We start from the raw sequence: 14,943 nt of genomic DNA, 5'->3' as shown, positions 1-14,943 counted from the left end.
GCATTGCAAACAGTGAATAGGTAATTGCCTTGTTCACATGATACCATGATTTGAAATATCCTGGATGTACATACACAACCATAAGATGTTGTATGCTTAATATGGCACAGAATTTAGGATTACATAACCTAGGATAACCTTAGAGAATGGGATATCCTAGTGTTCCTGTGTCTTCTTATAAAATATAATTTTGGAATTAAGCATTACAGTAATTATATCTGAACAAATGTGAAAGTTTGCACAGTTTGTTGCTGATCAGTCAACATACAGTCCTTTTGGTTGTTTTAAGGCGGTGGTGTAGTGCTCACTGGCTAGATAACATCTGTACTGTATTCTACACTGAGAACAGAATGTTCCAAACTGAGGCAGAGTATTGTGCATTCCGTTTTTCACATACAACTCCACACTAAGGGGTGGGAAAGCAAGGTAGTGTGGTAAAGGGGGAACAATCTCTCACTGCGATTTCTGTCCCATGTGCTATATTTGCAATGGTGGATTGTTTGTTTTTTAATACAGTCAGTAGATCAACATTTGTTCACTGTGTACATTGAGTGCTCTGTTTAGGTTAATTCATATTTGTGCAGACATGTTTTATTAAGTGTTATATAAAAACAAACACCTTTAGAGGAAGTCAAATCAAATGTATTTGTCACATACACATGGTTAGCAGGTGTTAAAGCAAGTGTAGCGAAATGCTTGTGCTTCTAGTTCCGACCATGCAGTAATATCTAACAAGTAATATAACCTAACAATTTCACAACAACTACCTTGTACACACAAGTGTAAAGGAATGAATATGAATATGTACATAAAAATATATAAATGAGAGATGGCCGAACGGCATAGGCAAGATACAGTAGATGGTATAGAGTACATTATATATACATATGAGATGAGCAATGCAGGGTACGAAAACATTATATGAAGTGACATTGTTTAAAGTGGCTAGTGATACATTTAATTACATCAGATGGCAAGATGCAGTAGACGGTATAGCGTACAGTATATACATAAGAGATGAGTAATGTAGGGTAAGTAAACATTATATAATATAAAGTGGCTGTATGTGCTGACACTGCATAATAAAGTAACGCTTCTTATTCCTTTCAGTTCCATTTCAGTATGTGTTTCACTCTGCAGCTCCTCCGTACTCTTATATAGGCAGGTTTGTAGGTGAGGCCTATTTCTATCTAGACATGTAGCCATACGGCCATAGACTGATATTTTATACTGTATCAGGGACCAACGTGGGCAGGGCATAAGTGTCAAAGATAAAAGTTGGATAGCCCTAAGAGGCAAGCAAAGCAGGTAAGCTGTGAGTGTGTGATGTTTTATTGTAGTTTTTACCTAAGCTTAGCCTACTGTAAAAGGTATAGGCATGAGCTCTTGTCCAGGTTGAGGTAATCTTTTCTTTGTTACTGTCCCAGTAAACAAAGAGAGGGTGATTATTTTATCAGACTGTGGCTGCTGGTGTGGCCATGAGGTGGGGGGTAGGAAAAAAAGGATAAAAGTGGAACATGTTTTGAGTGAATATGGAGTGGTGGATCACACAGAACTTTTGGAAGAGCTACAGAAGGAAATTGAATGTGAGGAGAGTGAGGATGAATTAACTGCGGTGGAAAGTGCGGTGAAGACCGTCGAATTTGAGCCTTGTCCTGATGATGGCAAAGATGATTCTGGCCCAGTGGGAGTAAGATTTTTGGAGAGCATGGACCCATGCCTTCAGGGAGATCCATATGTGGTGTAAGGTCGGGTGGAGAAGAGGTTGGGGAATGTTCGGTCTGTGAAAGTGACTCGAAGTGGAATCGTGTAGATTTTTTGTGTTTCTGCCATCCAGAGGGAGTGTGTGCTCCACACCACGCGATTGGGGACAAGAACTGTGACTTGCTTTCCTCTCCAGAGCAGGGCACCGTTGAAAGAAGTGATAACTGGAGTGGCGTTGTGTTGTGGAGGATCAACTGAAGTTGAAGATTCCCAGTGTCTGTGACACCCACCGCTAGGTGCAAAGCAGACCCGGTGGAGAGCGTGGTGAAACAGATAAGACACTGTCTGTACTACTGAGTTATGATGCAGAGTCTTTACCAGATGAAGTCAAGTTAGAATGTGTCAATTAACCCATGAGAGCTTTTGTCCCGAATCCATTACGGTGTTTTAGGTGTCAATCTTATGGTCATGTGGCAGCAGTGTGCAGGAGGGAGATTCCTAGATGTGAGTGCAGGAGGACAGGCGACAAAGGAGTGTGTAGTATTGGTGGACAATGTTGTGTTTGTAAACTAGGGGTACCCATGGTACTGGAGATCAGAGGTGTCCAGTGAGAGAAAAGTAAGTTGAGTTTGCCAGCATCAGAGTAGTGCAGAAGGTGTCGTATGCTGACGCAGTGCAGAGAGTAGTAGAGGAAGGTCGGTCCAGGGTGAGGGATCCTTAGTCCCTGTGAGTAGACCAAGGCCAATAGAGAGTGATAGGAATAACGTGCTTCATTAAGGTTGTTTTTTTGGCGTTCATGGCCATGGTTGTCAATTGTACAGCAGGAATGGAACGTTAATCACATAGGATAGATGTTGTGGTGGCAGCTGCAGAGAAGTACTTGGGTGTACGAGATTTTACTGCAAAAGAGTTACAAGATGTTTTGAACTATAGTGTCCCGTCCTCCCAGGCGGCAGGCCTGGAGTAGGATCAGATAGAGCCAAAGTAGTGGAATAGTGGTGAGGTTGTAATGGGTGCAGGGATAGTTGGTAGGGCAATTTTTTCACAAAGTGTAATAAATTCACACTACAGAATAGTAGGCTGATGCACAGTCAATACTGTAGGTGGCGGCAGAAGAAGATTTTTTTTTTTTTTACCTTTATTTCACTAGGCAAGTCAGTTAAGAACAAATTCGTATTTACAATGACGGCCTACCAAAAGGCAAAAAACCTCCCGTGGGAACGGGGGCTGGGATTACATTTTTTAATATTGGACAAAACACACATCACGACAAGAGTTACTCCACAAAACTACATAAAGAGAAACCTAAGACAACAACATAGCATGGCAGCAACACATGACAACACAGCATGGTAGCAACACCACATGACAACAACATGGTAGCAACTCAACATGGCAACAGCACAACATGGTAGAAGCACAAAACATGGTACAAACATTGTTGAGCACAGACAACAGCACAAAGGTAAAAAGGTAGAGATAACAATACATCACGCGAAGCAGCCACAACTGTCAGTAAGCGCGTCCATGATTAAGTCTTTGAATGAAGAGATGGAGATAAAACTGTCCAGTTTAAGTGTTTTTTTGCAGCTCGTTCCAGTCACTAGCTGCAGCGAACTGAAAAGAGGATCAACCCAGGGATGTGTGTTCTTTGGGGACCTTTAACAGAATGTGACTGGCAGAACGGGTGTTGTATGTGGTGTGGAGGATGAGGGCTGCAGTAGGTATCTCAGATAGGGGGGAGTGAGGCCTAAGGGGGTTTTATAAATAAGCATCAACCAGTGGGTCTTGCGACAGGTATACAGAGATGACCAGTTTACAGAGGAGTATAGAGTGCAGTGATGTGTCCTATAAGGAGCATTGGTGGAAAATCTGATGGCCGAATGGTAAAGAACATCTAGCCGCTCGAGAGCATCTTTACCTGCCGATCTATAAATTATGTCTCCGTAATCAAGCATAGGTAGGATGGTCATCTGAATCAGGGTTAGTTTGGCAGCTGGGGTGAAAGAGGAGCGATTACATTAGAGGAAACCAAGTCTAGATTTAACTTTAGTCTGCAGCTTTGATATGTGCTGAGAGAAGGAAAGTGTACCCTCTAGCCATACTCCCAAGTACTTGCATGAGGTGACTACCTCAAGCTCTGAACCCTCAGAGGTAGTAATCACACCGGTGGGGAGAGGGACACTCTTCTTACCAAACCACATGACCTTTGTTTTGGAGGTGTTCAGAACAAGGTTAAGGGCAGAAAAAGCTTGTTGGACACTAAGAAAGCTTTGTTGTAGCGTTTAACACAAAAGCCGGAGAAGGGCCAGAATATAAGACTGTAGCATATGAATATAAATGGATAAGAGAGCTTCCTACTGCCTGAGCTGTTGTTGATGTAAATTGAGAAGAGCGTGGGGACTAGGATCGAGCCTTGGGGTACTTCCTTGGTGACAGGCAGAGGCTGAGACAGCAGATGTTCTGACTATACACTGCACTCTTTGAGAGAGGTAATTAGCAAACCAGGCCAAAGACACCTCAGAGAAACCAATACTCCTTAGCCGGCCCACAATAATGGAATTGTCTACCGTATCAAAAGCCTTGGCCAAGTCAATAGAATCATGGGCAATGGTGACATCATTTAGGACCTTTAAGGTTGCAGTGACACATCCATAACCTCAGCGGAAACCAGATTGCATACCAGAGAGAATACTATAGACATCAAGAAAACCAGTCAGTTGATTATTGACAAGTTTTTCCAACACTTGATAAACAGGGCAAAAATAGAAGAAAAATAAGAAGAAGAAGAAGAAGAGGGTGATTGCAGCAGAAATACTTTTGAGGAGATGGGAAACTCCATTGGAATCGTATTTACGCCCGTCGTGTGTACATTTGCCCATACGTTGTCAATTGGCCGCGCGTTGCATTCTGGGTGACTCCGGGACAGGGAGATCGCTCCATCAAGGAGTAAATGGGAGTTATTTGGGCGTTAGCTCAAAATAACAACATTAGCATGAATTACGTGAACAAGAGGTACAACGTTACAAATCTTTTCCGATATATGTGATAATGAACTTGTTCTCTGCAATATCGTATAGCTTTGAAATCGTGACATTGCGTTCTTTCGAGGAAAATAAGCAAGTTTCTCGATTCATACCCTGGCTTTTAGAAGGGATTGCGTGACGCAGCATGATAACGTGAACGCGATTGGTCGACAGTCTGCTGGGCGGAGCGTTATGTTTCTCCATTCATTTCCCGCAGGGATTCTTATCTCTTCCTTTAAGAAATATATATGCAATTCAAGAGGCTTTATTGGCATGGATTATATGTTAACATTGGCAAAGCAAGTGAAATTGATAAACTAAAGTGAAATAAACAAAGTGAACAGTAAACATTACACTCACACAAGTTCCAAAAGAATAAAGACATTTCATATGTCATATTATGTATATATACAGTGTTGTAACGATGTGCAATATCTCTGATTGCAGAGTTGTAACAATATCTATTGGTTGCAGTTAGAGAGCAGTGACGTGACCGGTACAGCTGATCGGGCGATAACGAGGCACTGAGGCAGACAAGCAGTCAGATCAGCTCGTTTGCCTGGGATGTTTTTTGTGATGTTACCAAGACAAAGATACACAACTACAGAGGTACATGTAACCAAAAGGCATAACTAATAGTCATTAATGCCGTTATGCTGCCGCGTGATGTTACATTTGGGGAACATGGTTCACGTTCGCTATTTTAGCTGGTTAATTGTTGCAGTGGGCAACATTAGCTGGCGATTCTGTGATCGTTTATCAGGCCTTTCTGGTCTGACATTACGTTTAAATCGGACTTGTTTAGGTATACGGGTAGTTTATATAATAAATTAAGTTGATAGAATAGGCACAGCGTTTCTAAACCCAGAGACGCAACATCGCGAGACTTCCTGGAACGCTTGTCAAGCAGACCAGGCCGGGGTTTGAGAAGTAAAAAAAATATTCCTTAGCTGTTAATTTCCGCAATCTAAAGGCACAACCTCGATTGGAACCAAAGTCTTAAGTAGTTGAACATGTTATTACTCCAACATCGTGAAAGTGACACCTTTGTGTTGATGGCGTGCACATGCGCAGTTCGGCGCTAGACGACCGTTTGACCCGATGACTTGTTTCTGCGCATGAGCTTAGCTAGCCAACATCGCCACGACATATTCGATATTAGGTGGATATTTGATTTTCTCATCAATACCTATTGAACCAAGCATGCCATTGCTATGAAGGTGGTATATTCTGAATCGGGGTGGATGGAGAGAAATCATCACCTTTTTATTTACTTTTATTGTTATTTTTAAATAATACGATTTTGGATTTCAATCTTCAATAGCTCTTACACAAAGTGTGTAATGACCATGATAATTATGTATTTATTGTAAAAATGTATTAGGAAAAAAATGTGTCCATCCTTCCCCGATTCAGAATATATAATTTTAATAGTCAGGGCACGCTTTGTGTAAGAGCTATTGAAGCTTGAAAGCAAATAAAAATAAATACATTTCAACAACAACAAAAAACGGTGGATTTTTTTTGTCCACTCCCTCATCCCGAATATATCATTTGAATTGTCATGGCACGCTTGGTGTAAGAGCTGTTAAATTGAAAGCTATATATATAAAATAAAAAACGGTGGATTTTTTCCCATCCATCCAATTCAGAATAAACCATCTTCATAGTCATCGCATGCTTTGACGAGAGAACCGAATATCCAATATAAACTAGTTTTACTTCACCGATGACGCAAAGCATGTGAAATAGGGCGTAATGATGACGCTAGGTCCGTGCACTCATTTCGCTGTGTAGGACCTTGCGGGGCCTAATCTTTTCAATGTGTGAACAATGTATGTATAGGAATTGTCGTATTTCTGCTGATAGGACGAGACCCCTCGCATGAAGTAAGTCTATTGGCACTACTTGCAACTGCAGCAAGAGCGAGTGGTCGTTTGATTTCCGGGCCGGCGACGTAATTCATGGCAAACAACGGTAGGATAAATATAACCAGCTGAATGTAGCCAATATAATAATACTCTTTGGAAACTTTTCTGTGTCATCATTTGGGGATTTTAAAATGTAACCAATCACGGACGCACCAGTAGAGGATGTAGGAGAGTCCGCAGTTCTCCAAGGGAAGAACAATCTCCTGCTACCCACCACTTCGCACTTGTCTTGCTCTTTAGCTAACATCTGTCACTACTATTTGGTTACACAACCATCTCCTATACAAAACAGTAACACGTGTCTCAGCGTGGTGTAAAAAAAGCCTTGTTTACCTCAGCAAAACAACACAGAAAACTATGGATATATAATCGACAGAATAGTCTCAAGTAAGTTAGTTAGCTAAGGTTAGATCTATTTTGTGAGACGATTTTCAGGATGAGAGACATTTTATACAGCTGAAAACGGCTGGCTAGCGCCGACCGTATCGAAAAGGGTTACGCAATCGGGACAGTTTGTGCAGACACGAATGTGATGTTATTGCGAAGTCAAGATGTGTTTGTCTTACAGAAAAGAGGATGAAAAGAACATGATTAACACCGATGGCCTCTCTAAATGCGAGGCGACCCGGCGCAAGACGGGGAAAAGGCCACTGGGGGAGATGCTGCACCTTCTGTCCGCTGTCATTGTCTGGCTTGTAACGGGGACGACCATCTCCAGTCTTAACAAATGGATATTTGCAGTGTACAACTTCAGGTACCCCTTACTGCTATCGGCCCTGCACATGTTGACAGCAATAGTGGTGGACTTTTGGCTTATTAAACTTCGAATGCTCCAGCACAAAGGCGGTGTTGACAAGCATAAGGACCTTACCAACAGCGCCAAATGGAAGGTGTTTCTATTGAGCTTGACATTTTGTGCCAGCATTGCGTTTGGCAACGTGGGTCTGAACTATGTCCAGCTGTCATTTGCGCAAATTATCTACACCACCACTCCAATCTTCACCCTGGCGATTTCCACCCTGATCTTGGGCAAGCAGCATCACATCCTCAAATACACGGCCATGATGCCCATCTGTCTGGGAGCCTCATTCAGCATTATGGGCGAGGTCCAGTACGACCAGACAGGTTGCTTCTTCGTATTCGCTGCGACAATGTTGAGAGGTGTCAAAACCATCCAGCAAAGTGAGTAAAGAACCAGCTGCTACCTTTTTATTATGCCTTTATAATAGTTATTATGTTGCATATCTGATGGGTGTTGACACATTGTCTGTATAACTGTGGTAGGCCTAAGCAATTAACGTATGGGTGTTATGTTGGAATAAATCACAATGGCCCTGTGTACTTCAATACTTTCCCTTCAAGAGTGGAAAATAATGCCCCTAACCGAAATATTCTATCAGTGTAGTTTTGGTGTTCCCTCCAATCCCATGTTCATATTAAACTTCCCACACTGCAGTTAGGGTTGGAACATTTTACTGATGCTCTGAGTCACTCCTCAAGTGACACACCCAGTCTAGCTAGAGGTGGTGTGTTGCCTGTTGCTAAGGAAACTTTCAAAACTACTGACAGAGTTTACCCATGGAAAACGTATCAAAAAGGACTAATCCCTGCCTGGTAAACAGGTTCGAGCCTATGTTCCCTCTAATTCTTTTCATCACTGAGCAAATTTCAGGTCTGCTGAGTGCTTACTTTCTGTGCAACTTCCGGATCACATTTACTGTGAACGCTGAGGCTGTACTCGCTTTAAGTTAGTTTTAACGGTGGTCAAGTAGGCTACTGTGGCTATTTGATCATAATGTAGACCTATCAGAGAGGCCTACCATCAAAAACGATGGAGAAAATGCATCCCTTAACATTTTAACATAGAAATAGCTGTTCTATCGTTCAGCCTACAGTAGCAGCCAATGTGTGGTGTTCAATGTAGGCCATGAGACCTTTTGGGAAAAAAACATGCAGGGCTTGACATTTAACCTGTTTATCCACTTGTCCATCAGACAAGGAGGTGACTGAAAATGTTGTTGTGGTGTTGGATGCAAGAAACCACTTTACAAAATAAAATGTATAATTATTCCCATATAATACTGCCCCTTTAGGACAGAAAAAATCCATTTACCTGACTGGCTTTTCAAGGATGTCTAGAAATGCACACGTTTGGTGCTCTTGTCGGAACCAATCACTCTCCCATTGCTGCCTAAAAATGATCTATAACTGGGTTAATAACTAACTAGCAAAGGATATGAACAAATGTGCACACGTCACTACATGAAGCTCTCGCTTTGATCTCAAAACAAGCGCTTCTATTCATGACCGCTCATGCTGTATAAACAGTTCAGTAAGAGCACCTCCTCCCAGCTGCCCACTGCACTGAGGCTAGGAAACACTATCACCACCGATAAATCCACAATAATTGAGAATTTCAATAAGCAATTCTCTACAGCTGGCCATGCTTTCCACCTGGCTACCCCTACCCCGGTCAACAGCCCTGCACCCCCCACAGCAACTTGCCCCCCCCATTTCTCCACCAAAATCCACATAGCTGATGTTCTGAAAGAGCTGCAAAATCTGGACCCCTATAAATCATCCGGGCTAGACAATCTGGACCCTCTCTTTCTAAAATGATCTGCCGAAATCGTTGCGACCCCTATTACTAGCCTGTTCAACCTCTTTCGTATCGTCTGAGATCCCCAAAGATTGGAAAGCTGCCGCGGTCATCCCCCTCTTCAAAGGGGGAGACACTCTAGACCTAAACTGCTACAGACCTATATCTATCCTACCCTGCCTTTCTAAGGTCTTCGAAAGCCAAGTTAACAAACAGATCACTGACCATTTCGAATCCCACCATACCTTCTCCGCTATGCAATCTGGTTTCCGAGCTGGTCATGGGTGAACCACAGCTACGCTCAAGGTCCTAAACGATATCATAACCGCCATCGATAAGAGACAATACTGTGCAGCTTTATTCATCAACCTGGCCAAGGCTTTCGACTCTGTCAATCACTACATTTTTATTGCCAGACTCGACTGCCTTGATTTCTCAAATGACTGCCTCGCCTGGTTCATCTACTTTTCAAAGCATCCTTCACTCATGCTGCCAATCATACCCTCGTAAAACTGACTATCCTACCGATCCTTGACTTCGGTGATGTCATTTACAAATTAGCCTCCAACACTCTACTCAGCAAATTAGATGTAGTCTATCACAGTGCCATCCGTTTTGTCACCAAAGCCCCATATACTACCCACCACTGCGACCTGTACACTCTTGTTGGCTGGGCCTCGCTTCATATTCATCACCAAACCCACTGGCTCCAGGTCATCTATAAGTCTTTGCTAGGTAAAGCCCCGCCTTATCTCAGCTCACTGGTCACCATAGCAGCACCCACCCGTAGCACGCGCTCCAGCAGGTATATTTCACTGGTCACCCCCAATGCCAATTCCTCCTTGGCCGCCTTTCCTTCCAGTTCTCTGCTGCCAATGACTGGAACGAACTGCAAAAATCACTGAAGCTGGAGACTCATATCTTCCTCACTAACTTTAAGCACCAGCTGTCAGAGCAGCTCACAGATCACTGCACCTGTACATAGCCCATCTGTAAATAGCCCATCCAACTACCTCATCCCCATACTGTATTTATTTATTTATTTTGCTCCTTTGCACCCCAGTATCTCTACTTGCACATTCATCTTCTGCACATCTATCACTCCAGTGTTTAATTGCTAAATTGTAATTACTTCGCCACTATGGCCTATTTATTGCCTTACCTCTCTTATCCTACCCCATTTGCACACACTGTATATAGACTTTTTTCTATTGTATTATTGACTGTATGTTTGTTTATTCCATGTGTAACTCTGTTTGTGTCACACTGCTTTGCTTTATCTTGGCCAGGTCGCAGTTGTAAATGGGAACTTGTTCTCAACTAGCCTACCTGGTTAAATAAAGGTGAAATAAATAAAGTTAAAAGTGAATGGCACAGATCTATATATGGCAATGGTCTGTTGTGGATATAGGCCTACTACAGCTCTGATTGGTTATGGTGCACCGGTCTGTGTAGAATACGGGTCAGAGTCGTGATAGAGTCCTACTCCGATGCATTCTGCCTACAACAAAATCTCTTGCATGGTTAGTTTTGCATGCTAAGTATTGCATAGTTCATTTTGTATTGGTCTGTTGCATTGAAAGTGGCTAGTATTGCCTTGATTCGATCAGAATTCCCACAGTAAAGTGAAACGTTGATAGTGTTAACAGGGGAAACTGTAGTTCAATCTTGTGCTTCTCTGCGCGCACTTATATTTCTTCTGTGCGCAGTCCTGGGGGTAGCTGCACACGCCCTCACAGGCCCGCAACTTAGAGGGAACATTAGTTGGAGCACTCAAAAAAACAGGCAGAGAGCTCCAACCTGTTTACCATAAATAAGTCCTATCACTACATTACATACTGTCAAGCGCAGATTCTCCATCCACTTATGAATACCAAACTTAGGTAAGGAATCATAGATGTGTTCTGTTTCCCCTAGGAATTGATGTCAGCTGGAGGTTTTTGTTGGCTTAAGTGGTGTCCTAGTTAAAATCATCTGACCAATCTCCTAGCTACGTTCAGAGAAGGAACAATGTGTAATTTGAATCCTGGTTCTGTATTTGACCAGTATGAACTTGTTCATATATTTGCTTTTGACCTACTTGTTTTGTCAGTGTACAGCGTGTACTGTACAGAGCTGTAATGATAATGAGCCTGCTAGTCTTATGATGTGAAATTCACTCCCGAGTTAACAAACCTTTGACATTTTGATGTTCTGAACATGGCAGATGTGGCAGACTTTGTATTTGACCACTGCGTGTTAAGCCTACTTTTGTGTGTGTGTGTTCTGTCTCTGTAGGTTATATTTAAATGGTTTTCTTTGTGTGTGTGTGTCTCTCAGGTATCTTGCTCCAGGAGGAGAAGATCAACTCTGTGTTCCTGCTCTACTTGATGTCCATCCCCAGTTTCTGCATCCTGGCCGTAGCTGCTCTGGCCCTGGAGAACTGGGCCGTGCTGGAGTCTCCAATGCATTATGACCACAACTTGTGGCTCTTCATCCTGCTCAGCTGCCTGGGCTCTGTCATGTACAACCTGGCCAGCTGCTGCGTCATAACCCTCACCTCCGCCGTCACCCTGCACATCCTCGGCAACCTGAGCGTGGTGGGCAACCTGCTGCTCTCCCAGCTGCTGTTCGGCAACGAGATGTCAGCGCTCAGCTGTGTCGGCGTGGCACTCACACTCTCCGGCATGCTCATCTACCAGAACTCTGAATTGATCTCAGACTACATGGACGCACGGCGAGCCAAAGCCAGGGCACTCAGCCGAGGGAGGGAGGAAGACATCGCTGGCCCATCACAACCCCCCCAAGACCAGCCGGGGAGGAGGGATGCCGATGGCAAGCGAGAGGACAAGAGAGACTGAAAGAGAAGGAGAATAGGAGTTGGACTGTTTACAGCAACCCTGTCCTTTGGGGTTAGTTAAGTCAGGTGGTTCTGTGGAGAGGCTCAGGAGATGGGCTTTGACCTCATGAGGTCAGAGATCATGATGATATGGGTGACAGAACTTGTTTGTTGGGTTGTTTTTACCTTTTCACTGTGCCAATGTATTTATTTCTGCCATGGTCTCATAGAATGAGAAGTCAGTCTAGGCCAGCTGACAAAAAAATCTGATGCCTTTATGAAAGTGACAGTTTTCACTGTTCTAATACCCATACGTGCACACATACTGGTATATGCATGCATGAGCACACAAACAATGTGATATATCTCATGAGGTGTCGCTCTCACTACTCCACTGTGAAAATGTTCAACATGAGTGAGTGCTCAATGGGATGTTGGGAGGGAAGGACTGGGATCACCTCCATATAGATGGGCACAAATAAAAATTTTAAAAAGCATGGTACTGTTACCTAACCTTCCCCTGGTCTTGTATCAGTGTGAAAGAGGTTTCCTGGCAGCTTTTTATGTGGTGGATCTTAATATGGGGCGTGTAGCATTTCTTATAGTTCTATAGCTTTTATCTAGAGGACGTTTACAATGGCGGAGACATGCAAGCTAACAGGTTCGGCATATCATTTCTGTTGGCTGTTTGTAGGCATGGAGGTCAGTGAGCCACACTTCATCTACTGCACAGTGAAGCGCAGATCTGAGGGCAGGCACTTTGTCCTGCTCAGCGACCTCTTATTGAATTTCCTGTTAATAAAAGGAACCTATTATAATCAGTTTAATAACCTCCAACCTGAACAGCAGTTCTCACTGCAGAAAACCTCTATTATTAGGCCCATTCACTCTAAGGAGTCTCACTCATCTTTAGTACAGTTCTTTTCTTCTGGGAGAGATCATAAAAAGGATTTCATGATCCTCCTTACCGCCACTCCTGGGCTGAACAGAAATGTCTACTCTGCCAGGTCTCATGTCTCCACTCTGAGGGTGCCTCTATTTTTAACCTTTTACGTTTAGTCTCCCTTATAACCTCTGCTGGACAGTGTTATTGTAACTCCCATTACAATACATTTTTATATTTATTAAGAGATTTTAGTTTTATTGTTTGTTTTCTTTCTGCTTTTTGAATTGGGTAAGGAACATTGTGCTGTTTATGGGTCTTAGAAAGGACAAAGAGGATGTTTTTGTTTTGCCATCTACATTAAAAAAAAATGTAATTGAAGTTTGAAAGCTCTTACGTTATCTTGTCTATAGCAGGGTTTCCCAAACTTGGTCCTGGGGCCCCCCTGGGTGTACGGTTTGGTTTTTGCCTGTAGCGCTACACAGCTGATCCAAATAACCAAAGCTTTATGATGAGTTGGTTATTTGAATCAGCTGTGTAGTGCTAGGGCAACAACTAAAACGTGGGGGGACAGAGTTTGGGAAACCCTGGTCTATAGCACTGACATATGACAACGGTCACTCAGTAGCTGGAGGTCTAATCAACTGGTCTGTCACTTGGCAAACAGTCATGTGACTGAAGGTCTTGCATAACTCTCAGATCCAGGTGTTAAATTGCATGTATGTCCAATGTACAGCAAGGAGCTTATGAAGGTGTTGAATGAAGATGTTTCTAATCTTCCTTCCCCAGTCAAAATAACCTTCCGGTGTGCCAAACATTGACTTCTTGGTTTAGCTTCAGTTCAGCCTCAGATCGACACTGGACAACAAAGTTGCTCTCTAATGGGAAATGGTTATATATATTTTGTTACCCACCTGTTCTTTTGTTTTCCCTAATATGTTGTCATATGCACAGCAGTAGACACAGAATGATTTGTTGCCAGCCTCGACCTGATAAATGAGACATTGGAATGAAGATAAGATTAATGCCAGTCACCCATCTGTTTTAACATTCATAGTTGTATCAAGAGGGTCTTGTTATTGATGTTAGTTTAAATACCTCAGTCTTCAACATGGCTTGTTAAAGACCATTTGTTTAATGACTTATGTAAGTTAACAGTTGAAGAGAGCTCAAGCAGCTCAAAGCATGTCTGCCCACAACCACGGTTTGTCAGTCAGGCTGCATGTTCATACGGAGTTGTCTTTGAGGGTGGGGCAAAGCTCATATTGCACTGACGAGTTTTGGAGATGCTGCCTTTACAGCATAGGGCTCATGTGTATGTACTCTTTTTGATGTCTGCAAAAGTTCAATGTAAATCATTTTATTATATTTATGTATTTAACAATCATGGCTGGCTCAAATATACTGGTTCAAGAACATATGTCTCCTGTCTTATTTTAGCTTAACAAAAAGCTAAATGGCATGTCTAGACACACTAAGCAAACACACAAAGTACAGTTAAAAAAACTAACCGAAAACACTGGTAAAGTAGCTGGCCACACTACTGGTATGGTAAGGGTAGGGACGCCCCAAGGTTCCCGGATAGCACTAACCAATGTACTGTATGTATTTAGTTGAGCTCACCACGTGGTGGAGGCATTTCCCTAGTTACTGATATGTTTGACCTCAAAATCCCCCAGTCTCAACTAGGGCTGGGAGTTGCCAGTGAGCTCACAATACGATATTATCATGATACTTCGGTACCAACATGAGATATAGCGATTCTCACAATTCAATGTGTATTGCGATTCGATGTTCCAAATGTATTGCTCACCAAATGTCTACTGTAGAGGGACATGGAAATAAAAGTGCTCCCTATTTAAGAGGATTTAGAACAAGCCATGAAGGAGAAATACTGGCGTTGTGGTGCAGGTACAGCCAACTAGTGCAAAAATAATATTGCGATATTGTCAAAATGATACAGTGCATTCAGAAAGTATTCA

The 14,943-nt window shown here is 42.8% G+C and overlaps 1 protein-coding gene across 4 annotated transcripts; it reads left to right on the top strand.

Annotated features, from left to right (window-relative positions):
* Positions 1-4,579: 4,579 nt before the first annotated feature.
* LOC115204194 (solute carrier family 35 member E4) lies at positions 4,580-14,377 on the top strand. Of its 4 annotated transcripts, XM_029769573.1 has the most exons (4): positions 4,580-4,719; positions 5,205-5,339; positions 7,230-7,843; positions 11,580-14,377. In XM_029769573.1, the coding sequence occupies exons 3-4, from the start codon at positions 7,249-7,251 to the stop codon at positions 12,098-12,100; spliced, it is 1,116 nt and encodes a 371-aa protein (XP_029625433.1). In that variant the 5' UTR covers positions 4,580-4,719; positions 5,205-5,339; positions 7,230-7,248; the 3' UTR covers positions 12,101-14,377. The 4 variants fall into 4 exon arrangements, with proteins under 4 accessions (XP_029625433.1, XP_029625432.1, XP_029625431.1 ...); XM_029769572.1 differs by lacking the exon at positions 4,580-4,719 and having other exon boundaries at positions 5,197-5,339; XM_029769571.1 differs by lacking the exons at positions 4,580-4,719; positions 5,205-5,339 and adding an exon at positions 5,375-6,707.
* The last annotated feature ends 566 nt before the right edge of the window (positions 14,378-14,943 follow it).

Source organism: Salmo trutta, chromosome 12 (assembly GCF_901001165.1).
Source record: "Salmo trutta chromosome 12, fSalTru1.1, whole genome shotgun sequence".
Taxonomy (NCBI): domain Eukaryota; kingdom Metazoa; phylum Chordata; class Actinopteri; order Salmoniformes; family Salmonidae; genus Salmo; species Salmo trutta.
Note: the sequence above shows the minus strand (reverse complement) of the source record. Positions and strands in the feature narration are given on the sequence as shown.